The 27972-nt window shown below is 39.1% G+C and overlaps 1 protein-coding gene across 1 annotated transcript in view; it reads left to right on the forward strand.

The window, feature by feature from the left end:
- Positions 1-27972, forward strand: part of TPRG1 (tumor protein p63 regulated 1) — a 149120-nt gene that overhangs the window by 39794 nt on the left and 81354 nt on the right. The window contains exons 3-4 of the mRNA XM_038003060.2: positions 2144-2235; positions 25309-25485. Of these exons, the coding sequence (XP_037858988.2) occupies positions 2144-2235; positions 25309-25485 (269 nt within the window). The remainder of the gene's footprint in view (positions 1-2143; positions 2236-25308; positions 25486-27972) is intronic.

Genomic DNA, 27972 nt, shown 5'->3' on the forward strand with positions numbered 1-27972 from the left:
TATTAATCAGTATTTATCATTTTATATATAATAATATAATATATATAGTGTTTTGTAGCATGACTCAGTTACAGTTATTATCTTATCCATCTAATAAATGAGCAAACTGATGTATAGAATGACAAAATGGTGTATAGTGGATCCTCATAAGAAAGGCTGAGATTTAAACCTAATGTCCCAGACACAAGTCAATGTATTTACACTTTTATATTTGGCACTGAATGACTAAAGTTAACTTATTATAATAACTAGAATAGTAAGATGGGGGAGAGTACAATTCTGTATCTGGGTATATTTTCCTTCTATGTTCTATAAGGGCTTGACCTACATTTTTACCAAAGATAAGAACTGCACAGTGAGAAGACTGATAGAAATCCAGAGGCTACCAATTCATTCTGTAAAGAACATGCTTTATTTTTTGTGTCTAACTTTTGAAAAGGTATACAGCAAAACATCACCTTCATATTCTATCTTCATCACATTCTTTGTGACCCATAGGGAACCAATGTTAATAGTTTCTATATATCCTTCAAGAGTTACTTTAGGCATAGAGAAGCAAATACAAATATTTGTTTTTATTCCCTGTCCTCCTTTTTATACAGAAAATGGCATATTTTACCATCTCTTCTGATCATTTTTTTCTTTCATTTGATAATACATTTAAAAATCTTTCCATATGAATACAATTTTCTTCACACCTTTAATAACTTCATCATATTGCATTGTATGAATGTATCCTATAATATATATCCATCGTTCTTTATTGAGAGATGTTTGTGGGTTTTTTTTCCAGAAATTTTTGCTATCCAAAAACAAGCCTGCAAAGAATACTTTATAGATATGTCATTTTGTATATATGCAAAAATTTCTTTAGTATAATTTCACAGAAGTGAAAATCTGGATCAAAGGATAGATCATTTTCCATTTTGATAGGCTTTGCCAATTATTTTCCATAAGTGAGGCAAATAAGGTTTTAAAAATTCTACATGATTATATTCATCTTCACATATCTTTGGCAAAGTGCCTGGCATAAAAGCATTCAATAAAATGCTTATTTTAGGATTATTTCATTACTCTTTAACTCTACTTAACAATTTTTTCTTCTGAAAAATATTAGTCTCACTACTAAGTTATATTTGTTGAGACCAAAATTATGTGAATACAGGAAGAGAGACCCCAAAAAATAGCCATGTTGAGTCATCAAAGGAAGTATTATTTTTGAGAGGACAAGTGGGACTGGAAGAGTCAGACTGCATCACAGGGAGCGGAGGTTGAGTGTAGGGAAAATTGTCATAGAATCATAAGCAACTCCCCTCCAGAGTCATCTAGCCCTGCCAGTGGGGTCACTGGAGGTGACTGATGTTGGCACAACCTTCTCTGTTGAAGTACATTTGAGCAGTGGTTCTCTTAGTGCAGCCTCCACACCATGAGTGGCTCCCAAGGACTTGTTAGAAATACAAATTCTCAGGTCCCACCCTGGTCCAGCAGAATAACATTCTCTGGGTATAGTTCCAGAAATCTATGTTTTAACACATACTTCAGGTGATTCTGATGGGCATTGAAATTTAAGAGTCATTGAGCTAGAGAGTCTATGAACTTGCTAGAACAGATGGCAATCAATCTTTAAGCTAAGGCTGGGCCTATAAGTAGTAACACCTGTTCGGGGAAGGATGCAGAAAATGAGGTGAGGAGACAGACCGAGTTTATCTCCCTGAGTCAGCTAAAATTTATTGTCAGATTGTTGGAAGAAGGTTATTTTGTGTTTTATTGACATGTGCTCTAGGAAAAGAAAAAAGGTTTAATTTAAAAATGTACAGATTCCTAAAGGCTTTGAACTTTATAATGCTTGTTTGGGAAAACTGTTCCTCTGAAAATGGCTGTCTTCATTTATATATTAAAATCTGAGTAAGATTGTAGAAGATGGGGCCTAGACCACATTTTCTCCACCCAAGGAGAAAAGCTTGCTAGAGTTCAAGACTAAGTTCTCTGGAAGGCAGTTAGGCATACAGGCATACAGGTAACTGAATAAACTATATCCTTTGTGACCAGCTTTCCCGAGAAGCTGCTGGAATATACTAACTAATCGTAAGAGCAAAGTGGGCTAAGTCTGTTCTAAACTAGGTATTTTCTTCTTTCCACCTAGCCGGGGGCCATTGAGACTGCCATGGAAGACTTGAAAGGTCACGTAGCTGAGACTTCTGGAGAGACCATTCAAGGCTTCTGGCTCTTGACAAAGTGAGTAGTTACAGCTGAGTGAAGGGCCGTGGAAAGACAGCGTTTTCCTTGACATCACTGTAACAGAATAGGAGATGAACCTGTGGTAGAATTTGTCTGGTTGCTACATAAGATAAATGATTGAATTATCAGTCTAGTCACATTTTCTGGCATTCCATGGGGATGGTATGACCAGATATGACTCCTATGTATGACCAGATGATATAACTCCTATAACTGTTTTCTGGGATGGTCCCCTCACTCAACCATCACTACGTCTACCTTAGGTCAGGCCTGTATCACTACTCTCAAAGACTGTTATATCAGCTTCCTAATTCTCTCATTCCAATCTCTCTTATTTAAAATCACTCCCCCTATAAACATATTGAACTACTACTCATCTCATTTTAGGTGTCACAGAAAGAAAGCCTGGGAAAGAAGATAGATAAAATCAACATAGACACTTTGAATTTGATCTTATATACAATCATATGAACAGGAAAACCAGGGAAATCATGAAGAGAGCTAAGACAGGTGCATTTCCAGAGTTAGAATAAAAACCAAGTCTAACATTCAAGCCCTTATTGTGTCAATAACTGCCTGCATTCCCCCCAAAGATTACCTTATCCGTAAGAGCTTTGATTGCAGATGCCACCACAAAGATGGTTACATTTCTAGCCTTCCCAGAAATTATGTTGTTTGTGTGACCATCTCTTTCCCCGCCAAGTAAATATTAGTAATACCGTGGTCTTTATAATAATAAGTAAAATACCCCCATAATAAGAGAAAAAGGCAATTATTTTTTACTACAGAAGATTTAATGTTAAACAGATAATTTGATTAGACCACCCAGTTCAGATACTTGATTTAGTCAGTTCTGTTTTCTGGCTTAGTAACTTTTTTTGTTTGTTTGTTTGAGATGGAGTCTCGCTCTGTCACCCAGGCTGGAGTGCAGTGGTGCGATCTCTGCTCACTGCAAGCTGCGTCTCCCAGGTTCACGCCATTCTCCTGCCTCAGCCTCCCGAGTAGCTGGGACTACAGGCGCCCGCCACCGCGCCTGGCTGATTTTTTGTATTTTTAGTAGAGACGGGGTTTCACCATGTTAGCCAGGATAGTCTCGATCTCCTGACCTTGTGATCCCCCCGCCTCGGCCTCTCAAAGTGCTGGGATTCCAGGCGTAAGCCACTGCGCCCAGCCCTGGCTTGGTAACTTGATCACAAAAGGGTTCAGCAGAGAAGCTCAGTGATTCCTATGCCTTGAGGAAATAATCATTAACCTTTAACTCCTGGGCAGGATGTCTTGTTAGACTAAGTTTCAGCAGGGCAACACTTGAATGTTTTACCATCCAGGCCAGCAGAACAAATTTTTCAATCAGTGGGAAGTAGCACCATTATCACCTGTGAGTTCATCTGACTGATCACCATTTTATACTATTGTTCCAAATGCGTTCCAGGCATTAAATACAAATGAACTCTTAGACACCAACCTATCTGTCAGTTTTGAGTTTTTGTTTCTTCACGCAAAATGGAGATAATAGTATGTATCTGAAGAATTCTTGAGAGGACCAAGTGAGATAACACTGGTAAATTAGCAAAACACCCAGCACATGGACTTTCAATAGCAGTTAGTGCCCCTCTTAGTTCACAAGTAGTAACTATTAGTAAGAGGCTCTTTTTCGTAGTGTCCACCTTCATTTCTATCCTATCCATCTCTGTCATTTCTGGGTTACCGCTAATGAAAAGGAAACTCTGTAATTCAGGCTTTTTCCTAATTCACTTTTACCAACACTCATTTCATTTCCCACTCCCCACTTTCCATCCGGAGTGAAATCTGACTTCTGCAAATGAATAGTTGGCCTTGATTAGAATAGGTGTCAATATAGATTTTGGAGATCCAATAGTAGTAAACACTTAACTAATTTGTTTCTAGATTGCAACTCCCTTACAAGAAAGAATACATAAATGTGGTATTTCTAAATCTAGTCAGGGCTGTTGTTGAGTTCTCAGATAACAAAACTGGTAATTTCTTTAATATTGCACATTTTAATTAGTTTTATTTATATAGAAATATGCTTTTTTGTTTGCTTGATTATTTTTATTCAGTGATTATAAAGATGTGTCGACATAAATTGTCCAAAGCTAAGTCAGACTATGAATTGTATTGAAGCTTAGCACTACAATTCTGCATGCTTGATTTAACATCAACTACAATGTTTGGTAACATCAGTAGTTTTCAGAAAAATATGAACAGCTGTCCCCCAAAGACCCAAACTTTGAACCCAGCTTGAACCTAATAGGAAGCTCAAAAGTTGGTAAGGCCTATCTAGAAACTCATTTTACATTTCTCTTTCGTTTTGTGGTAGGTATTCAAATTAACTACAACAATGAGGGATGAGTCCTGCATACATGCAATTTCTTACTATCATATTTGCTTGTTTGCTTGCAGACTTTCTTCCTTTGCACTTTGGAACCCATCCATCTCCTTTAAATCGTAGTTCCTTGGTGTTCTTTTTGGTCTTCTCTCTGCCAAAATCCTTTACCTCCTCTTCCCCATTAAAACCTACTTTCTGGAAAAGTTCTGATTTCAGTCATTTCTGCCATAGTGAGAATTTGACAGTTTATTTTCTTTCTTCGTGGGTTCCGAGATGCATTATGCAATGGAAAGAGCTGCTAGTTGTAAAGACGGTGGTTCAGGCATCTGGTCCAAATAAATAAGGTTCCTAGTCTAGCCACTGTTACTTTTCAAGCAGAAAAATAAGAAAAAATAATTGTCAAAAAGAGGAGCATTCATGGAGGATTTAAATGGCCTTTCATATTTAAGCCTTTTTGTTTATTTGTTTGAAAATTCTAGCACACCAAGGTAGGGAAAGGCAAAAACAACAACAATGAGAACACATAAACAAAAATCCCAACTCCCCCAACAGCAACCACAAAACAAAAAAACTAAACAAAACAAACAAACATGCAGGCCCAGAAAGGTGAGAGCTTGCAATTACTCCTGGCTTCTTTTTATAACGGAATGAGACCCATTTATTTAGTTCTTATGAATTATAGGAGCTGTAATGTGGACCAACTGCCCTAGCCTCACCAACCACACAAGATTCTCTTTTATGTATGACAAAAATGACTGAGCTTCATGCACATTAACTTTTAGCTCATTCCATGGAGATGGGACACTCCTGGCTGCCTGTCTAGCATGTCTGGCTTTGGAACAAGGATTCCCATTTCAGAATGATGAAAGTAAAAGCCCTTTTACTGTGTATAGCACATTATAAATTATTTTCACATCTGTGAACTTATGTTAGCTTCACAACAACTTTGTTGATTTTATGATTCCCATTTTATAAATGAGGAATGTGGGCTGGAGAACATGAAGTGCCCAAATGAGGAACGTGTAAGTGTTAGAGCAAGGAAAATAGACTGTACCCCTGCACTGGCCTTGAGGCTGATTGGGTTCTAATTATTTCCAAAGATGCAGGGGTGAGTTGATTGATGAACTCAGCTCAATCTTTAGTCATGTTTGATCAGACTCCTTTAATCAGAAATAGTTTGATGTAGGAGGGCAAGGTAGGAATTGTCAAGAGAAGAGACTGGAAAAGAGCCTAAGGGCCTTTGCCTCATGTTAAAGAACTTAGGTTCTATCCTATATGTGATGGGGAGGCACTGAAGGGTTGAGAAAGTACAATCAATTTCCATTTTATAAAGATCACTCTCGGCCTTCAACCTTTCATCTAAAATTGTTGGGACTAGATGTGAATCAGAAATGAGAATTTTTCAGATTTTAGAAGAATAAAACAATGCATATGTTGTTTATTTTACTAACATTAAGTTGGTAAAGTCATTTTCCAAGAAGTGGTACTCAAATTAATTCAGGTAAGCTGCTTTGTGATTCTCTAAATTGACATGGACACATTATTCAATAAAATCAGAAAAAAAAGTTTGCAGGCACTTGGGAAGAGAACACAAAGAGAGTCCAAGAGGGGCACTGGAGAGATGCAGCCCTAAACTTCAGCTAGATCCCAGTTTAGCTGACATCATTAAGAGAATTCTATTGAATCTCCAATTGGGACTCAGGCCTCCAGCCCAGCTCATCCAGGAGTGTTATATACAGCTACAAAGGCAGGATAGTATTTATTTCCACCTTGCAGTTTCCTATTACCCTTTTATTGGCCCTTCTGAAGCAAAACGATTATTTAAAAAATTATGTGTATGCGTTTAGAACTGATCCATTAAGCCGGCACCAAGGAGAATGTCTTGACACTCTATGGAATCTCAAAAAGTATGATATGATGGCAATAAAGTGGCTCTTCAGCAGAATGTGTTTGAGGTGTCTTTGTCTACAGTGGTTAAAGAGATAGGAGGAGACAGCGCCTTCCTCCACACACGTTAGTGTGAAGTGGTCGTGGTGGATTGTTGTTCTTATTCTTCTTATTCCTCATTGAGAGTAGTTGCCTAAGGTATCTAAGAAGCGGTAATTCTTGCTCTTCATCTTTGTAAAAGATACTGAAAATATGTTTCATTATTCCCCCAAGTCCACCTAGTGTCTCTCCCAGGGCTTCAGTGTAATTAATATGTGAAATCGGACTGTCTATGCATAACATATAGACAGTAGAATCAAAGTGAAGTTGAAGAGTCAGCCAGGTGTCATAGAGAAAGCACTGAATTCAGAATCAGAAGATTTGGCTTTGAATCCTGGATCTACTACTTACTATCAGTAAAGCTGGGTGAACTTGGATAGGGTTTGTCTTTTTAATTTTTTTAATTGGTGAATTTGTTTTAATATGTCCTTTTTTGCTTTAATGTTCGATTTAATATGTCCTTGTTTTAATAGTTTTTCCTCTGTTGTGCAAAGATTCCCCAGGTAATAGGTCCTTTAGTTCATTAGATATTTGCTATTCTTGAAAGAAGCACATCCACTTTTAATTTCTGAGAGATATATATGTATATATTATTCCAGCTTATATTTATGCATTCTTGCCAAAAATTGTTACATATTAATAATGACATTTATTGAGCACTTAAAATGCACCAAATGTTTTGATGTCCATGCATTTGCTATTATGAGAACAAATGCATATAATTATTTTTAACTTTTATTTTCAGTTCAGGGGTACAAGTGCAGGTTTGTTACACAGGTAAACTTGTGTCTTGGCGGTTTGTTGTACAGATTATTTCATCACCCAGGTATTAAGTCCGGTACCCATTAGTCATTTTTCCTGATCCTTTCCCTCCCCCCACCTTCTACCTTCTGGTAGGCCCAGTGTGTGTTGTTCCCCCTATGTGTCCATGTGTTCTCATCATTTAGCTCCCACTTATAAGTGAGAACATGGGGTATTTGGTTTTCTGTTCCTGTGTTAGTGTGCTAAGGATAATGACCTCCAAATCCAACTCCATCTATGTCCCTGCAAAGGACATGATATCATTCTTTTTTATGGCTGCATAGTATTCCATGGTATATGTGTACCACATTTTCTTTATCCAGTCTATTATTAATGGACATTTAGGTTGATTCTATCTCTTTGCTATTGTGAAAAGTGCAAATGTATATAATTTTCATGATCTTCTCTAAATGGAACTTCTCTTAGTTTTTTCCTTATATTTTTCCTGATTACCATATAGTTTTTATAAAGTTACTCAATCGTTCACCTATTATCAGACACTTACTGTCCAAACTGTCAATGACACACAAATATAAGGGTTTATTGTTATTCTTTCAAAACTGAATCTCCAAGTAGGAAATATCTGTCAGTGGGACAGAGTAAGACTTTACGATTGGAAAGATAAATGAAACTCTATGAAGGATCCCCATTTATTTTTGGCTATTTCTACAATAATAATATTTCTATAGCACTTTATAGTTTAAAAAGTCTCTTCATTTCGATTAATCCTCACAGTAACAGTCTGAGGTAGGAAACATTACCTTCAGTTTATAAACGAGAGAATCTAGGCTCAGAAGAGTGACACAGTTCTGAAGTTGCAGGAATAAGGTTCCAGCCTGGTATGTTGCCTTCACTTTTGCCATAAGAGCCTTTCCACTGTTGTGCAAAGATGCTACATGTGCCTCGGTATTATATTGTCATCTTCGATGGACAAGGGTTGCCTCTTTCATATTTGGCATTCCCTGAAGAGCATACTGGCTGGATCTCCCCTGAAAAAACTTATTTGAAAAACAGAGAATGCTGCTTATTGGATTTGGTGCAGTAAGTGGAAGTGTGAAGGGCATCTGTGCTTAATTTAGGAAGATGCTGCGGAAGAAAGGGCTCTATTAGATCTTTAAATAAAGAAAAGGGCAGCCTGGGAGACAAAGGAACATTGAAGAATAGGTGATCAGGGACTGTTTTCCAGGCACAGGACTGCCTCTTTTAAGTATCCTGGTCCCCAAAGCGACACTGCGTGTGATCGCTTTCACACCTACGATCCTATGCAATTCTCAAACGGACCCATGGGGGCAGGCAGTGAGGAACTATTGGCTTTATTTTACGGATGAAGAAACCCAGAGATTAAATGACCAGTGGAAGGGCAACCACTTATTAAGGGTCACAGGAGGGCTTGACTTCATGACACCTCTCTCCCAGGCTAGTTGTCTTCTCATTACACTGCTCTTGCTGCCTTTGTGATTTTTTTTTCATCTCCCAATACAGTGATCACTGCAGTTCAAATTGGTTAAATAATCTTTGTGCCTGTGTCTGTTTTCTTTGTTGACTGTCTTTTTTTTTTTTTTTTGCAGCGAAGAGGATCAGGGGTTCATTGGGCAGGTTCAGAGACCTTTTCCTCTCCAGATCTTTCTCTGGTTTTTGCTGTTCATTTGACTTTATTTAGTCTTTGACCAGGAAAAACAAAAAAGTCAAATGCAATGCTGATGGACTAAAGCCAATCACACTTTTACCTTGTCACAGTCTCATTATGTTATCAGGATTGCTAAACTAATTATATAATAAAAACACTACTACCAATAATTAAAAAGCAAAAAGATAAAAAAAACCTGGAAATCAGGGATTTCTAATCCTTATTAAATCATAAGGAACTGAATGATAAAAGTACTATGGAAATTACCATTTCTGAATTGCATCTTCTACTCAACCCCATGGATTTTTGTACACGCTCATCTAGTCTGGACCCCTGCTACTTAAAGTGTGGTCCTGAATTCAGCAGCACCAGCATCACCTGGGAGCTTTTTAGCAATGCTGACCCTTGGTCCCCACCCCAGCCAGGCCTGCTGAACACAAATCTGCATTTTCACAGGATCCCCAATTGATTCCTATGCACATTAAAATTTGAGAAGTATGCTGGTCCAGATCACTCTCATGTTCACACATAAGAATTTCAGTGGGTTCAGTGGGTTCTCACTGCTTCCATATATGTCTGTTGCATCCACAAGCCCTTGTATGTCATGACTTTCTCTCTCCAGCCTTACTTACCATTATGAGCCTTTACAAATTCTATCAGTCAAATTGAACTGCCTGCTGTTTCCCCAAATTTCCGGTGCTATCATTTGGCCTCATGATTGCACTCACCCCATTTCCTCTGTTTTGTATGCCTCTCCCTTTTTTCTGCTGACCCAGGCTTCTCCTGTCATTCAGGGATACCAACTCCACAGAGCCTTTCCATATTGATTCAACCGGAATAATCTTATTTCCCTCTTTGTGCTCACATTATACGACACAGTGTAGTTCCTTGTGCACACTGTGAAGAAGGCACTCCTTCAGGCGGGGCCTGGTTCTGATTCACTTATATTCAGCATATCTCAGCCTAGTTCCCAGTGATTAGTACAGTGTGTGGCATATGGCTGGGCTCAGAACTTACCACACACTTGGCTCAGATTTAGTTCTGGTCAAGTAATCCACTGTATGAAGCCCTTGGCTGATACTAGCAGGGTCCATCTGTTGTGTCCTGCCTCCGTGTCCATGGGCCTCCAAGCAGCTCAAAGCCCAGTAAGACTTGCCTCTGTCTTCGGGTGAAAGCATTCAGGCTAGAAAGTGCCTCAAATCTATCAAGATGTTAACGACCTGTGGCAGGACTCTGGCAGCAACAAAAGCATCTCTCTTGCCAGAATCCATTTATACTGGGTGGGTGTTTTTGACAACCACTTAATTAAACACATTGCTTTTCTCTGTAAATTCACCACGGCAGCAACCTTGTCCTGATAGCGAATGGTCTCTGAGTGACCTGCATTATAAGACAGTGAGGGCACTTAGTTGCTACAGTCACAAATGTACTTGGAAGTGTTTATTTTCTCATGACTGCTACCAATTAGGGAGGACTCAGAAAAAGTCAAGAGGTGAAAGGAGTCTGATGCAGCGAAGTGCCTAGCTCTATCAGTTAGCTGTTTGGCCATGGTTGTACAAATCTCTTATGTCCTCTGGGCCTCAGTTTTATGATCTATAAAATGGGGATCTTAAGAGGGTTATTTCAATGATTGCATTACTTAATAATGTACAATACTTACAACAGTTTTTTTTTTTTGGCCATATGTTATGTCATGTAAGAGTTGGCTTTTTATTACTATTATTAGTAGCAGTATTTATTTATATTCATTCATTCATACATTTATTTATGTATTTACTGAGTTCCCTCTGTAAACCCAACTCTGCCCCAAGTGATGAATGTACAATGATAAATAAGACACATTTTCTATCCTCAAGGAGCTCTCAGTCTTGTGAGAAAGAAAGACACGTAAACAAAGTCACAACAGAATATGATACATGCTGATATATGGCCCTACAAATGATTCCATGGGAACATAAAACTCACTGTGTATTGTTATATTAGGTAAAGAAGACATCAAGATTTTAAAAGGAGAAGGGATTTCCAAAAGAAGTGATGGTATAAAACATTCCTGGAAGGCCAGACGCGGTGGCTCACACCTGTAATCCCAGCACTTTGGGAGGCCAAGGTGGGTGGATCATGAGGTCAAGAGATTGGGACAATCCTGGCCAACATGGTGAAACCCTGTCTCTACTAAAAATACAAAAATTAGCCAGGCGTGGTGACGCGGCCTGTAGTTCCAGCTACTCAGGAGGCTGAGGCAGGAGAATCGCTTGAACCCGGGAGGCGGAGGTTGCACTGAGTGGAGATCACGCCCCTGCTCTCCAGCCTGGTGACAGAGCGAGACTCCGAGACTTCGTCTCAAACAACAACAACAAGAACAAGAAAAACATTCCCGAAAAGAGAAGAATACATGCAGAGTAACAGAGGTGGGCTCAGGGAATCACAAACAGTTCAATGTGACCGGATTATAGTGAGCAAGAGTGAGAGAACTAGAAACAAGCTAGAAAACTAGGAAAGAATGAGAACGTAAAGAAATTCTGAATGCTAGTCCAAGGAGTTTGGATCATATTCTCTCCTGGAGTCACAAACTGGGGATCCATAGGCCATTTCCACTCTGCTCCATGTTTTTTTTAAATCTAATTTTGAATGCCTTCAGAAAGGCTGTGTGCTCCCAGCTTGCCAACACATTGCCACTGCCCATTGCCTTACACCAGCCCCTCTTTATTCTCTAACGCAGTGTGCAATGGTGCGTGGGAACCAGCTCTCACTCCATGAGAGCCATCTATGGGTATCTCTTCCAACTTCTTGTTCAGGAACCTCACCTTAGTGTCTTGAAATCAGTTATGACAGTTATTTACACCAAGGTAATAAAGTCTAGACATTATTATTATGATTATTTTCGAACTTGTGTAATATTGACAGCACACCATTGCTTTTATGTTGCCTTCATGGCCACTATAGGCATGCTGTCTTAAGGTACTGAAGGATATCAAGTAGGGTGTTGACATTGTTAGAAATGCATTAGGCTCCGGAAATAATTGCTCAATAATTTAAGCATAGTCTTCATTATTTAGGAGCCTGACAGTGTGTTTCCTTAAAGCAAACAAGGCCTCAGTCTTAATAGTGAGGCTATCAACACTTTTAGACCATTTTAACAGCAGTTATACAAACAACTTTGATAGCTTGTTAGGAGTAAACATGCTGCTTGATTTACAAACAGTGCATTGTCTTCTCTCTAAGGGGTTTCCTAGGTTGTGCCAAAATGTCCTGTAGGCAAGGTAGGGTGGGTTTAAGAACAGCAAGTAGAGCAGGAAGGGTGAAGAGAAGGAAGGCTGTGCTTCCAATGGTCTGTTCAGGGGACAGAACTGCACAGTCCCAGAGTTGCTGTGGTTTCAGAAATGCTTTGCTATGTGAATTAATTAAAAATGTAGAATGCTAAGTAAAGAAAATTACCAGGGACAGAGAAGGATATTATCTAATGATAAAAGAGACAATCCACCAAGAAGATATAGCAATTCTAAATGTGAAGGTACCAAGCAATAGAGTTGAACAGTACGTAAAATAAAAACTGATAGAACAGAAATGAGAAATAGACAAATCCATAATTATAGTTTGAGACTTCAACACTATTCTCTCATTAATTGGTATCACCGCTAGACAGAAGATCAGGAAAGATTTAGAAGAACTCAACAACACCATCAATCAGCTGGACCCAATTGATATTTATGGAACAATTCATTCAATAACAGCAGAATGCACATTGTTTTTAATCATCTACATTGCATATGGATGCTGATGGAATATTTTGCTTATGCAAGAGCTACCATATCCTTAGCCACAGAACAAAACTCAACAAATTTGAAAGAATTAAAATCATACAGAGTATGTTCTCAGACTACAATGGAGTCAAACTAGAATTAAATAATTTAAAAAATAGAAAAATGTCCAAACACTCGGAAATTAAACATACTTCTAAATAATTCAGTGATCAAAGAGGGAATCTCAAAGGAAATAAAAAGTACAATAAACTGAATGAAGAAAAAATACAACTTACCAAAATGTGTGGGATGCAGCGAAAACAGTGCTAAAAGTGAAAATTATAGCACTAAAGAAAAAGTGTACATATTAATTAAGGGAAAGTCTCAAATCAACAACCTAAGCTCCTGCTTCAAAGAACTAGAAAAAGAAGAGTAAACAATCCCAAAGTGAGTAGAAGAAAGTAAATAACTTAGATAAGAATAGCAATCAATGAAAAAATTAAACAAAACAAAACAAAACAAAAAAAAGAACTATAGAAAAAATTAACAAAAGAAAAATTTGGCTCTCTGAAAGGATCAATAAAATGGAAAGCATCTAGTAGGACTGACAAAAAAAAAAAAAAAGAAAAAAAAGAAAAAAAGAAAAAAGAGAAGACACAAGTTACCAATATCAGGAATGAAACAGGGGACATCACAACATATCACTACAGACGCTGCAAATGTTAAAGAGACAATCAGGGATTATAACTAACAATTCTACACATATCGATTTGACAACTCAGATGAAATGAGCCAGTTTCTCAAAACAAACTATTACTACTCACTCAACATGAAAAAAACAAATACGGAATAGCCCTGTAACAATTGGGAAATGGAATAACTCAGGAGACTAAAGGCAGGGGCAGGGGAGATCATTTGAGCCTAGAAGTTGGATAGTAGCCTAGGCAACATAGGGAGACCCTGTTTCGCGCGCGCGCGCGCGCGCGCGCGCACACACACACACACACACACACACACACACACACACACACACACAAATTAGCCAGGCACACAGTGGTTCATGCCTGTGGTCCCAGCTGCTCACAAGGCTAAGGCAGGAGGATCGCCTGAGCCCAGGAGTTCGGGATTGTCTCTCTGTAGCCCTGTCCTGGTCTCAGGCCTCAGTTCCGTAGCAGGGTAACCGGTGACCATCTCCCCCGCCTTTCCCGCCAGAGTTCCTGGAGGAGGAAGCAGGACTGCTGTACAAGGAGGGCCGCGGGCAGCTGCTCTTCTGTCCCTGGCACAGGGCTTTGCTCAGTGTGGGCAGTTTTAGCCCCTGAACTGAATTTTTCTTTTCTCAAAAGTCACGCTGGGTGCTTTGGAGCTGTCATTTTTTTGCCTCTTGCCTTGAGATTGACTCAACTGTAGCCCTCACTGTGAAGAAGTAGAGAGAAGCTTCTTTATCTGCTGTTTTGATGCAAGTTGTTACTACACACTTCTTACACTGTACCTTAAAAAATGCAATCAATGTAAAGTTGTAACACATCAGCGTTCTTTCAAATGTTGATTTCAGTGAACTTTTTTGTGTGTGATTTGTAGAAAAATAAATAAATAATAAATAAAAAACTGTAAAACTGTGGTCACGCCACTGGTCTCCAGCCAGGGTGCCAGAGAGACCCCGGCTCTAAAATTACGAAATTTAATTTATAATTAAAGATTTCCGGGCCAGGCGCAGTGGCTCACCCCTATAATCTTTGAGAGGCCGAGGCGGGAGGATTGCCAGAGCTCAGGAGTTCGCAACCAGCGTGGACAACACGGTGAAACCCCGTCTCTACTAAAATACAAAAAATTAGTCGGGCGTGGTGGCGGCGCCTGTAGTCCCAGCTACTTGGGAGGCTGAGGCAGGAGAATGGCGTGAACCCGGGAGGCGGAGCTTGCAGTGAGCTGAGATCCTGCCACTGCACTCCAGCCTGGGTGACAGAGCGAGACTCCGTCTCAACAACAACAACAACAATTCCTCTAAAGGAAAATTTTAGGCTCAGAATTCCATGAAATGTTCACAGAAGAATGAACGTTAATTTACGTTTTTTTTTTTCCAGAAAATAAAGCAGAAGGAAATACTCCCAGCTTATTCTGTGAAGCCACTATAACCTGATACCAAAAAAGTACAAAAATAAAACTATAGATCAGTATTCCTCATGACTATAGATGCAAAAATTCTTAAAATAATAGCAAATATAACACAGTTTTTTTTTTAAATTGATGTAAAAAGTGAGTATATTCTAGGCATGCAAGGCAGGTTCAATTTGGAAAATCAATCAATATAATCAACCGTATTAACAGGTCAAAGCAGGTAAATCGTATCATCATATCAAAGGATGCAGAGAAAGCATTTGACAAAACTCAGCACCCACTCATGATAAAACCCAAAAAGAGGAAAACTTTCCTCTATTTAATAGAAAAATTTGCATAAAATCTATAGGTAACATCATGCTGTTGGGAAATGTCTAATGATTCCCCCCTAAGATTTGGAACAAAGAAAGGATATTCATTCTCACTACATCGAATACTCTAGTAATTCAATGTAATACTAGAAGTATTTGCCAGTACAATAAAGCAAAAATAAAATAAAATAAAATGCATACAAATCAGAAAGGAAAAATATTAACTATCTCTATTTGTATATGACATGATAATCTATTTAGAAAATTATAAGGAGTCTACCAAAAAAACCTTCCAGAACTAATAAATTATTTCAGCAAATTTTCAGAATATAAGATCAGCACCATAAGTCAGTTATATTTTTATACGCTAGCAATAAAGAAGTAAAAGCTGAAATTAAAAATGCAATAACATTTGTAATCATGCAAAATAAAGAAGAATTACTTAAGTACAAATCACACAAATATGTATAGGACTTGTATACTGAAAACTACAGAATGCTGATAAAAGAAATCACAGAAGATCCACATAAATGAAGAGGCATACTGGGTTTGTAGATTGGAAGACTCAACATAGTAAAGATGTCAGTTATCTTCGAATTTGAAATACAAATCAAACGCAATTCCTATCAAAATCTAAGCAAGATATTTTTGTAGGTATAGACACATTTATTTTAAAATGTGTGTGGAAGGACCAAAAAAAGAATAGCTAAAACAATTCTTAAAAAGAATAAACTGCTCTTAACTGGAAGGCAGTTCCTATTTTCTGTGGTGGAACTTCAGCCTTTGGCCATAGCCGACTGGACAAAGAGAGGGTATGTCATTAGGCAGCCTGTGACCCAAAGGGAGAGCTTAAAGAAATGATGTGGATGAACAAAATTATCTATCTTGGGAATCTGAACTGAGAGATACAGAGATACCACAGTTAGTTTTGAGAGCAGATCTGAAAATTCATGTACAGTCAGGACTAAGGAAACCATTAAAGGCCACAGGCAAGAAGGAAGTAAAGAGGAATGAATATTTATGGTAGTAGAACGCATGCACCAGTCAAGAGAAACATGAGGTGTATAGAGAGACACAGGAAGCATGACAGAGACTACTCTTGAGGGAGTAGCTTTTGCTCCTTGTGTCTTTCCGGGTGCCAGGAAGCCCAACTGTACAGTCGCTGGGCTTCCGTGGGATTTCTCAGAGTATTTTTACAGCATATTGCCTCATCTTGGGTTTGCCTGATCTGGGCTGTGTCCCCTCTACCATACAAGCTGTAACGAACATACTACAGTAGGCAGATCTCTCTCCTGCTTAAAATAATAAAACAATGGAGGTGGCAAGATGTGTACATTTGTTCTATCTTGTCCCTCTGTTCTTCCCTCCTTGCAGCCTCCTTAGAATGAGGTCTTGTTCTCCTGCCAGCTTCCTTGGCTTCTGATCAAGTGAATCCCCTCAAGTGAATTCGGAGGAGGAGAAGGCTGGTCAGGGGTGGGCCTCTTGTTAGCTCCTGGTGTGCCGTAGAGTACCTGAGCTATTCAGCGGTTTGGTAGGAAAGAGAGAAGAATGGGCATGTGTCCAGATTCTTTTCTTTTGTGTAGCATTTAAAATATCCTCTTACTGATGGTAGTGCAGTAGAGAGAGCAAAATTGCCTGGTCCTGTAAGGAAAACAAGTGGGAAAAGCGTCTTGATGGAACGTATGTAGCCTGGGATGAGAGTCAGCTGGATTTTGGCCTTGGCTCTGTCACCTCATCCATGTCACTTTATTCAGGCTTGGTTGTTCCATCTGTAAAGTGGGGGGTCATAATCATTTCATATGAAAAATAGTCATAAATTGCAAAAAAAATGTGTTGTGTCTGTGCATGTGATCTGGCTTCTGTTCCAATCTCCCTCCATTCTCTTTGCTCTCTTGCTTCAGTCATGCTGGCTTCCTTGCTGTCTCGTGGACCTGCATGGATCCCATCTCAAGGACTTTGCAATAGTGTTTCACTTTACCTGGAATACTACTCTCCCGGGTATTCTCCTATTTCCCTTTTCTCCAGGTCTCTGTATTGACTCATCTGTTTACTTTTGTCTGTGTCCCCTCCTAGAATGTAAGCACCAGAAGGGATTGTTTCGTTCACCATTATACCATTGGTGCCTGGAGTACAACAGTGGATTAATTAATATTTATTGGATCAGTAGGGGGATTACTTCTGGCCTGATTACTTGGTATTGGTTTTCTAAAGAAATGCCTTCTTTATGCCACACAGTGAGAAGTTCAATCGCAAATCAGTAACTTCACTTTTCAGCTATTAATATAATCCTGAGCTGCTGCTCTGTGTCTTCTGATGGAGGCTCATATTTGCCTCCTTCGTTGGCTTCTCTGGCCAGGGTATCTAAATGAATGTAGCATAACTCCTTCAACTGGTACTCTCATGAGTTTCCATTTGAATCTTTTTTCCAACTGTTCCAGGTTCTGACTTCTAAGGTGCTCCACAACAGCTGCCTGCAAAAGGAACTTTACATATAATGCATGGTCTATATTTTAAGTCAGAGTAACTTAAGTATAACTTGCAGTAACTTGCAGTATAACAAAAATAAGACTAGTTACGCCAGAAAAACCAACAGACAGAAACCTTTCTCTTTTTCTTTTCCTCTCTCTCATACACACACACACACCTATAAAACATATATATATATATAAAATATATATATGCACACACACACGTGGAATTAATGACTTCTCTTTTAATTTTTTAGGAAATTAAAATGAAAATATTTTGTATGTCTGAAAACTATTATAGGCTTGAGGACTTCTCTTTCAGTAGATTTACTTCACTCATCCCCTCATTAACTCATTTGTTATTCAATAAATATACAAAGTGTTTAAGGGATGTAGAAGAATCTTCATCATCATCACCATCATATTAATAACCAACAATATTTGAATATTTGTGTGTGTTTTGTATTGCATTAAATTCTCCATATGTCATATCTCTTTTATCCTAACAACAGTCCTACGAGGAATATACTATTATTATCTTCATGTTGGAGACGTGAAAACCAAATCTTAGAATGGATAAGTAACTTTTACAAGATTGTACAGCTAGTAAGTGGCAGAGCTGCATTTCCGACCCCAAACCTGTGTGATAGAAAACCCATCACTGCTCAGGAATCTTGCGCTCATCTGTATTTATCAGAATTGTTGGTGAAGATTAAAAGAGATGATATATACATAGCTACTTAGCACAATACCTGATCCATAGAAGACCCTCTATAGATGGAGGCTTCTGTTGTTATAATCTAAGAAAAATTCATGGCAGAATTATTCCTCAGTACATGTAAATTTCAGAAGCGTCAAACCTGGGGTGTGTGTATGTGTGTGTGTGTGTATGTGTGTGTTTGGGTGTGTATCTCTTTCAACTAAAACTTAATGTTTGCGATTTTTATTGAATTTTTAGAACTTACAAAGCCCTTTGTTTTATAAAGAAAAAAAAATGGCCACTTTTTTTTTTTTTTCCTGTAATCAACTGCAACAATATGATTGAACTCATGGTAGGATTTTCCTTACTAAAGAGAAAAAGTAGCTTTTAGGGGACACATAAATGGGTGTTTCCAGGTCTTTCCTACCTGTCTTTTATGGGGACACTCTATCTGTCTTATATTAAGTGCAGCTTAAAGAAGTGTTAACAAAATGAATAAATACTCCTGAGTCCTTTCCTTGTGAACATTTCAAAGAATCATTCGTACTTTGCTACTTGTGCTTTTCCAACCCTGAGATTTTTACCAAACAGCAGGAAATGAAGTGTTGATAAGAGAACCTTCTGAAAGAGCATTGAATAGATGCTTGGAGTAGCAAACCCTATGGGCAAGAGGCTGGGAATCTGGAGACCGGAGTTCAGCTTCTGTGGGCTTGAGTTACCATTGCCAAGCCTCATTACACCACACTACTCTTCCTTACATTTTTACCCCTCACATCTCCGAGGATTGTATATTCCTTAATAGTGGTATGATATTCTCTCTGTTCCTGGTAATTAGTACAGAGCCTGGTATGTGACTGGCTGCATGGGATAGTGGGGGGGAAGGTGAACTCCAGGGAGACAAGTCAGGAAACCTGGGAACAAGGAAGGTTGGTGACAATTGGGTTTCTATTAGTGTCCTGTGTTTACTTTGAGGGCCCTCTATTTTAAGCAAATTGGAAAGACCCAGGGAAAGAGTAACCAAATGACTGAAAGAAAAATATGTGAATATGTGGATTATTTAGCTAAAGGTTTTCCAAGACTCCACTTAACTCAGAGGGAGAGAAATTGCTTTGCTTTAATGCCGTGCATTTTTTATCTGTGTGTTTTTTGAAGAGCAAAACAAAACTGGATCCTCTTCAGGGCCTGAAACCCAGTGGGTGATCAGGGAATATGTGTGGAATGAATGATTCAGTTTTTTCCTCCTGGGTTGCTGATTCCTGGTTAGCCAAGATACTATCTTTCCAAGGGCTAGGCTAAGAGGTTTGAAGGTGCATGAAGGTTGATTTGTAAATCAGCAATAGTAACTATTTAATATCAAAGAAGATGCCTCTACTGAGTGTGTGTGTGTGTGTATATGTGTGTGTGTGTGTGCAAGAGAGAGGGAGAGAGAAAGAGAGAATAATATTAAAAGAAAATCTTTCTTGAAAGGAAATTATTTCCAAACCACAAACTAATTTGACACAGCCTTAAAAGAGCAACTGAAAGTATTGCTGGGTGTGGGGCTGGGGCCACTGGGAGGGCATCTGTGATGATTTGAGTAACTGGGTGTGGACACTGGAAGCTCTCGGGATGGGTCTAGCCTGTGATTCCTAGTTCACTGTTGCCCTCTGCTGGTGAAACTGTTGTCATCCCAGGAAACTGAAGACTCACGGAGCTCTGGGGTGCCTTTTTTATCTGGGTGAGAACCTAGGCTCCTCCTCAATTGGGGAAGTGATAATGGTGCTGAGGAAAAGTGGCAACTAGATGAGATGCACAGACTCCTTCACCAGGGAAGACAGGCTCTCACGACAGAGGGAATGGATCTCCTGGTTCTATATATTTCGTTCTGTGACCTGCTTATTTATTGAGCCCCTGCTCTCTCTTGGACTCTCTGCTGAGCACAGTGAGGAGACACAGATAAAAATAAAACACTGATTCTACACTAGAGGGGCATCCATTTAATATGCGTGGGGGGAGAAATGGGTAGGATAGAAAGCACTGTCATATAAAGAAAACTGTGATTAGGGCCACAACTGAAGCACTGATAGAGGCATGTGCAGATTGATTAATTGATTGATTGAATGAGACAGGGTCTCATTTTGTACCCCAGGCTGGAGTGCAGTGGTGCTATAATAGCTTGCTGCAACCTCAAACTCCAGGACTGAAGTGATCCTCCCACCTCGGCCTCCTGGGTAGCTGGGACTACAGCCACGGACCAACACACCCAGCTAACTTTTTTATTTATTTTATTTTTAGTACAGACAAGGTCTCCCTATGTTGCCTAGGCTGGGCTCAGACTCCTGGGCTCAAGTGAGCCTCCCACCTCGACCTCCCGAAGTGTTGAGATTGTAGGCCTGAGCCACCATGCCTGGCCTTGTGCATATTTAAAGGGAGGAAAGATATTAGCCACTTGGGGGTAGGGGAGGTGAGGGTAAGTCTCCACGGAATAGATAGCATTTAAGCCGAAAACCTAAGGATGGCTAATTTATTTAAAAAATACCTCTCCTCTCATATCAAAAAATTTAATTTGTGTGTGGTCAGAAAAACGAAACTCTGGCAAATAAAAGCATAAAAAGTAATAAAAGTCACCTGAAATTCCACTACTCACAAATAATCACTGTTCACATTTTGATAATGTGGATGATTTTGTTGTTGATACAAAATTGGAAGGATACCACAGGTAACGTTCTATATCCTGCTCTTTCTCACTATTTTGGCCTGAACATTTCCCCAATGTTACTGATTGTTTATTGACAGAAAATATGTCATTTCGTGAGGTACTATTTCAATGTATAAACCTGAAAGTTGGGTTCCCCAAACAGAATGAACCAAGGCATATAGGTTTTGCAGTGCAAGGATAGCTTGTTTTTTTAGTAATTCATTTCAGAAGTATGTTTTGGATACCACAACCTTGGAGACAAAAGGCTAAGAACTGACTTTGTATTTTTCAAGTTTACAGTATAGGAGAGGAGACAGACATGAATTCTGTAATCATAGAAATAACTATAAAACAGCATCCAAGATAAGTACCATAAGGGGGACATATGCGTGGTCTGAAAGTGTATGTCGGAAAGAAGAGAAGTAGCCACAGAGGTTTGAGAAGGTTTGCTGGAGTAAAGGGTAATGGAGCTCAGCTCTATCAGAGTTAACTAGGTGGAGATCCTGAGCAACATTGCCTTCGGAGGGAACAACATGTACGAAGGCCTTTAAGTTGGAGGGAGCATGGTGAATACAAGGATCTGAAAGAAGATAAAGGAAATGGAGTGGAGAGACTTGCCCTGAGAGGGAATTGAAGAAGTAGTTAGAGCTTGGCCCTGCAGAAACTTTTAGACCAGGTTAAGGGTTTCGGTCATTTCTCAGAAGAGCAAGAACTGTTGAAGTGTTTTAAACCAGGGTAGGGCAGTAAAGATGCGATTGAGATTTGCTTTTTTATTCCAAAGAATCCCCTCACTGCAGTAGGGTGAAGGGATTGGAAGGGAGCAGGAGTATATGTCAGGGAATCAGGTTTGGATGGCTAGGAACCCAAGCCTAGTGCGAGAGTGATTGCAATCATCTAGGCGGGAGATGATGAAAGACTGAATTAGAATGGTGAAGCGGAAGATGGAGAGAGGTGGGTGGCATTGACATCTTTACCTTAGGAGTAAAATTTGTAGGACTTGGCATGGAATGTGAGGAAATATGGCGAATCCGAATGACTCCCAGGTCTCTAGCTTGAAGAACTGGATGGAGGAAGGGTTCTTCCCCAAGCTAGGAACACTGAAAGAGGACAAGGGTGGAAAAAGACAGTCTTGATTGTTGTTTTGAAGAAGTTTGCTAGAAGGAACAATTCCGGGAATGGTATGTCTCTCCACATCAACTTCTTGAGGAGATTGGTTTTACCATGTTTCCACACCACACTGAAGGGTCCGCTTTTTAAATGTAGGTAGTACTGAGGAGAAGGCAAACACTATGCTTGGATATGGTGTCTCAGTACCTGTGTCAGCTCCCTGCACCACCATTTGTTGGGTGCAAAGCATTGAACAAGTCATTTTAAGGGTCGGTAGACCTTAGTTTCTTTGTCTTCAAAAAAAGGGTAATAACATTTAGACCAAAGGGTTCTTGTGAAGATTAAAGACCAGTGTTGATATTCAAGGACCTTGTAAACCTCTCTAAGCTGTACAAACACAGTATATTTTTATTCCTATTCCTATATTTGTTGCTATTGTCACTTAAAGCTCAGTGCTATTAATATTTGGAATATGCAATTTAATGTTTCTCCATGAGTTCTTAGGGGAAAAATTGTGATTGATGTCTAAATAAATAAACATACAACCCAGGAACTTGAGATGGTAGCCCCAAACTATTTATAAGCCTGTGTGTTTACTTGAATTTAGATATTTCTGACATGTAAATTATGCAGAGTTTGTGTCAGAGCAGAGCACTCTGTATTCCTAAAAAGAATCCTCCTTTTTTTCTGAATCCTTTACCTTTTAAAATACATCTCATTATGGAGTGCTGACATTTTCAGTAAAACCATTCAACCAAAAGCTGAAGTTTTTTTAGACTAAAACAAGTCTGGTTTATTAGGCAGCAGCTTATAACTTACTGCTAAGTAGATGCAATCTATTTAGGGAAGTTTATGTAGATATCTGATAAGAAATTTTAGTCTTCATCTCCTTCTGACTAAGACTGAGAATGTCAAGCAGATTCTCAAGAATTTCCTCTTTCTCTCAAAGCGGAGGAGGAGGAGGTGAGTATCACTGTATGGAGGTGAGTATCCACTGGATGGAAACTGTAGAACCAAGACTTAAACCAGCTCTCTTAAACTTTATGCCATCTCCTTTCACAATACCACTAACCTTACTAGGGTAATCTAGCTCAGTGTTTTTGGCCATAACCTTCTTCAAAGGGTTGTGGTAAGATATAGAACTAATACTTATCAATATATAATGGCAGGCATATACTAGGACCTCAATTAATGACCTCATTCTTCTTTTCTTCCTTTTTCTGCTGCTTCTTTCTTTCACTTCTGTCTCCCTTTTTGTGTCCTTTGTATCTTCTCCTGTATGTCCTCCTATTGATTCAACTCCTAACTTCATCTTGCCTATCTGTCATTAGACTACACTGTGAAGTGGCACATAATTGGGTTACCCAAGTCACTTAGTGACACAGGTGCCTTCCAGCAATAGTAACAGCTAATTTATAAAGCCCTAACAGAGAATCATTTCTTTTAATCTTCTCCCCAAATGGATGATGTAAGTACTAGTATTGTCTTCATTTCACAGACATGGAACCTGAGCCATAGAAAGGTTAAAAGTCCAATTTTCAGAGTTAGTAGGTGATAAAGCTACAGATTTCCACCTCCATCCTCACACCACCAAAAGGCTTCCAAAATGATGATAACTGGAACTTATTTATCCACTCAATAGATATGTATTTAGTGCAGGCTATTTGACTGATGGGGATGGAGTGAATAGCCCAACAGACATAGTCTCTGCCTTCACGGAACACACACATACACACATACACACACACACGCATACACATACACACACACACACGCATACACACACACAGGGTTGATACTCAGCCTATTCAGCTTGTACTTATTAGCATTTCCCTATCTTCAGTATTGTGGTGTATATTCTGATTGGTCAGTGTCCACATGGTACCCATTGCTAAGCATTTTATACTTCATTACTTCTTACAAACTGTGATAAATGCCACAAGGAGGAAAATATGTCTGCTTTGAGGAAATACAATGAGGCCAAGTTTATACAGAGTTTAGGAAATCCTCTTTGAATGAGACATTTGAACCATGACTTGAACAATGAGTGTTTTCAGCCTACTCTGAGATGACCCTGAGTAGGGGCCGGATTATACAGGCGTGTAGTCCATGTTATGAACCTAAACTCAAGGGGATGCTATTTAATAAAGTGAACGAGGAGTGACATCATTCAGTTTGTATGTTAAGAATTACACTGTGGTTACTGTGTGGAGAATGGTGGGAAAGGGGTGCCCATACCATTTACATATTAGATTGATTCTGTGTGGTGAGGATTCAGACAAGAATCGGTCACCAATCAACCTTTTCAGTTTTTTAGGGAAAAACAAAACATGTACTAAAACAATTCTAGTATAAGTCTCGAAGTGCTGTATCCTAAAGGCTATGGTAAGCAGACAGCAAAAGCGCTGTCGGTGTGGGGGAATTATGAACCATGTTCACTCTCTTTTAACAAGAAGCTATTGTTTTTTTCTTTCTGTTCTCTCTGTTGGAGAAATTCTGAACTCTCAGTCAGAATGTTCCATGCGTGTCCTGGAAGGCTCTCACATCTGAGGCCAATTAATTCAGTAAACACTTATCTAGTTTATCTCCTTATCTACTTTACTCTGGTTCATAAAAATCTCACTTCACTTGTTTCACATTTCTACCACAAGGATATGGTAGGATGAGCTGCAAATAGGAATGAGATAACTTGGAAGACAGCGGACCTGTGTTCAAGTCTCCAATATACTTCCAGTCAGCAATGCAACCTTTGGAAATTAGCGTAGGCTAGTTCATGGTGAGTAAATTTGTGGTACGGATTGAGCTAGAACAGAGAGATATTTTTGGTGTCCATGAGGGAAGATGTCCTCCATGAAGTTTCCTAGAGAACTGGGAAGATGTGGGGAAGTATGAGTCAGTTGACTGCTAACACAACACACACTGGGTATTCCCCTAATGGATTCCATCGTGGATAATCAACCATCTTTGACCTCTGGGATGATGAAATAGTTCTCCATCATCTTCCACCTTTCCTCCTTCATTAATCATGGGACCAGACCAAGTGGGGTAGTGGTGTGGTATTAGGTATTTCTCAGTCCCTCTCTCTTCTGAGTTCATCAAACGTCACTGTTTTCTGTGCTAGGAGAGATGTGAATATCATTGTTTTTGACTCAGGCTATGTCGTCAATTTTTATTTGCTGTGACGATTCCTATAGGATAGACCACTGGAACAATGAGCAGGAGAGAATTCTGCTGGTCACGGAAAAGACTCTCTTGATCTGCAAATACGACTTCATCATGCTCAGTTGTGTGCAGCTGCAGCGGATTCCTCTGAGTGCTGTCAATCGCATCTGCCTGGGCAACTTTACCTTCCCTGGGATGTCCCTGGACAAGTGAGTATATATCTTAGACTTGAAGAAGTGGTGCAGCAGGGATGGACATGCAGGGAAAACAACCTGAAAATTCAGTTTGGCACTGTAAGCTGGGAGAACCCAAGGGAGGATAGTGAAATCATGAAAGTTGAAATCATCAAACTAGAGTTCTTACTCTATGTCAGCCTTCAGGCATACAACTTTAAGTAAATATATTAATTTGTTTTCACACTGCCGATAAAGACATACCCCAAACTGGGAACAAAAAAAGGTTTAATTGACAGTTCCACATGCCTGGGGAGGCCTCAAAATCATGGCGGGAGGGCAAAGGCTCTTCTTATATGGCCACAGCAAGAGAAAATGAAGAAGAAGGAAAAGCGGAAACCTCTGTTAAACTCATCAATTCTCATGAGACTTATTCACTATCACGAGACTGGCATGGGAAAAACCGGCCCCCATGATTCAATTACCTCCCCCTGGTTCCCTCCCACAACACATGTGAATTCTGATAGATACAATTCAAGTTGATATTTTGGTGGGGACACAGCCAAACCATATCAGTAAATTTGTATTTTAGTATGAGGACATGACAAATAAATAGCTAAATGTAAGTAAGAAAGAGCTGTGGGAACATGGGGAAAATGCCCTCGACCGAATTTGTGTGTCAGATAATCAGAGAAAACTTTCAGAAGAAACACTTGAGCCAATATTTAATATTGAGTAGGAGTTAGCCAAAGAAAGAGAACCAAAGGGAAAGAACATTCCAAAGAGGTAGCTAAAAAGTGGAATGCCTCTGGGAATTGAAATTATTCTGTAAAGCTCAGTGGATAGAACCAAAATGGGTAGTCGCTCTTCTTACAAAATGTCTCTTGGGATCATTCCTGGAAGTTCAGTGACATGGGGGTGGTGAGGTGTGTCAACTGTTTCACAGATGTTGACAACTACCAAGAGACTTGGGGAGGTCTACAGAGGAGAATGCTGAATTGGGTAAGTTCCTGTCATGGTCTTCGAGGCATCTGCCTTTAGTAAACATTTTAGATCTAAGCCAGAGAAACAACAGTCTTCCTCTAAGACTGAATGTGTGTTCTTCCCATTGAACTGTGAATTCCTCGAGGGAAAATATTGATTTTATTGTCCTTTAAGCAACTGGCATTAGGACTAGCGCATAGTAGGGTCTGAAATATATTCAAGATACAGAAAAAAGCATAAGTTTATCAAGTGACTGACTTTCCTAACACTCTGCATACTACATAAAAAACTTATTTTTGCTTACTCTTTTCATGGATGCAGAAAGTGATTAATTTATTAAGTTCATTAGTTTTTAAAACTGTTGATTTTTTTCAATAATAATATTACACATTGTAAAATATATATTTAAATATTACAAAAATGTTCATTTTCAGGAACTCGCTCTTCTACACCAGACCCTCGGTTCTTCAGCCTTCTCTCCATGGGTGATAGTCAGCAGTTTCTTGTGTATTTTAAAATAAATAATCTATAAATATAAAAGAATAAAAAGGTCTGTATTAGTCCATTTTCACGTTGCTGATAAAAATATACCTGAGATTGGGTAATTTACAAAAGAAAAAAGTTTATTGGGCTTACAGTTCCACGTGGCTGGGAAGCCCTCACAATCATGGTGGAAGGTGAAAGGCACATCTCACATGGTGGCAGACAAGAGAAGAACTTGTGCAGGGAAACTCCCATTTTAAAACCATCAGACCTAATGAGACTCATTCACTATCGTGAGAACAGTGTAGGAAAGACCTGCCCCCATAATTCAATTACTTTCCACTGGGTTCCTCCCACAACACATGGGAATTGTGGGAGTTACAATTCAAGATGAGATTTGGGTGGGGACACAGTCAAACCATATCAAGGTCTCACTTATACACATTTAAGAGTATATATCTACACACATATTTATTATGTATTATTTTACATAATGAAAGCACATGCCATAGACTGTCCTGCCTCATGCTATAATATCTACCAGTGGTATACTTTGGAGATTTATATAATCATCTATAGATCAATCTCAGTGTTTTTTTAATAGTGCAGAATATTACATCTTAAGCTTAATCTATTTAGCCAGTCCCTCATTGATGTGTATCTATTTTTACTGTTGCTACTACAAAGTGCTGCTACAAATATCCTTGCTTGCAGTACTTTGCACAAATGTGCAATTGTTTCTGTAATGTATTAATGAATTCCTGGAAGTGAAATTTTTAGGTCAAAGTCATGTAAATTTTAACTGATGAGTATAGTCAAATTGCCTTCCAGACAGGTGATACCAATTAATACTTTCACGAAGTGTGAGGGCAATCTTTTCCACACACTCACACCAATATCAAATATTACAAAACCTTTTTACATTACCAGTGAAATAGTAAAGAAAAGTCTCCTATTTGGGGTTTGAATTGCATCACTAGAATTTGAAGAATGGTATGTGTTTTTATCCTTGGATTAGAAAGCCATTTTATTTTTCAGTGAACCGCCTATTTATGA

The sequence above is a fragment of the Chlorocebus sabaeus genome, chromosome 15, assembly GCF_047675955.1.
Source record: "Chlorocebus sabaeus isolate Y175 chromosome 15, mChlSab1.0.hap1, whole genome shotgun sequence".
NCBI lineage: Eukaryota > Metazoa > Chordata > Mammalia > Primates > Cercopithecidae > Chlorocebus > Chlorocebus sabaeus.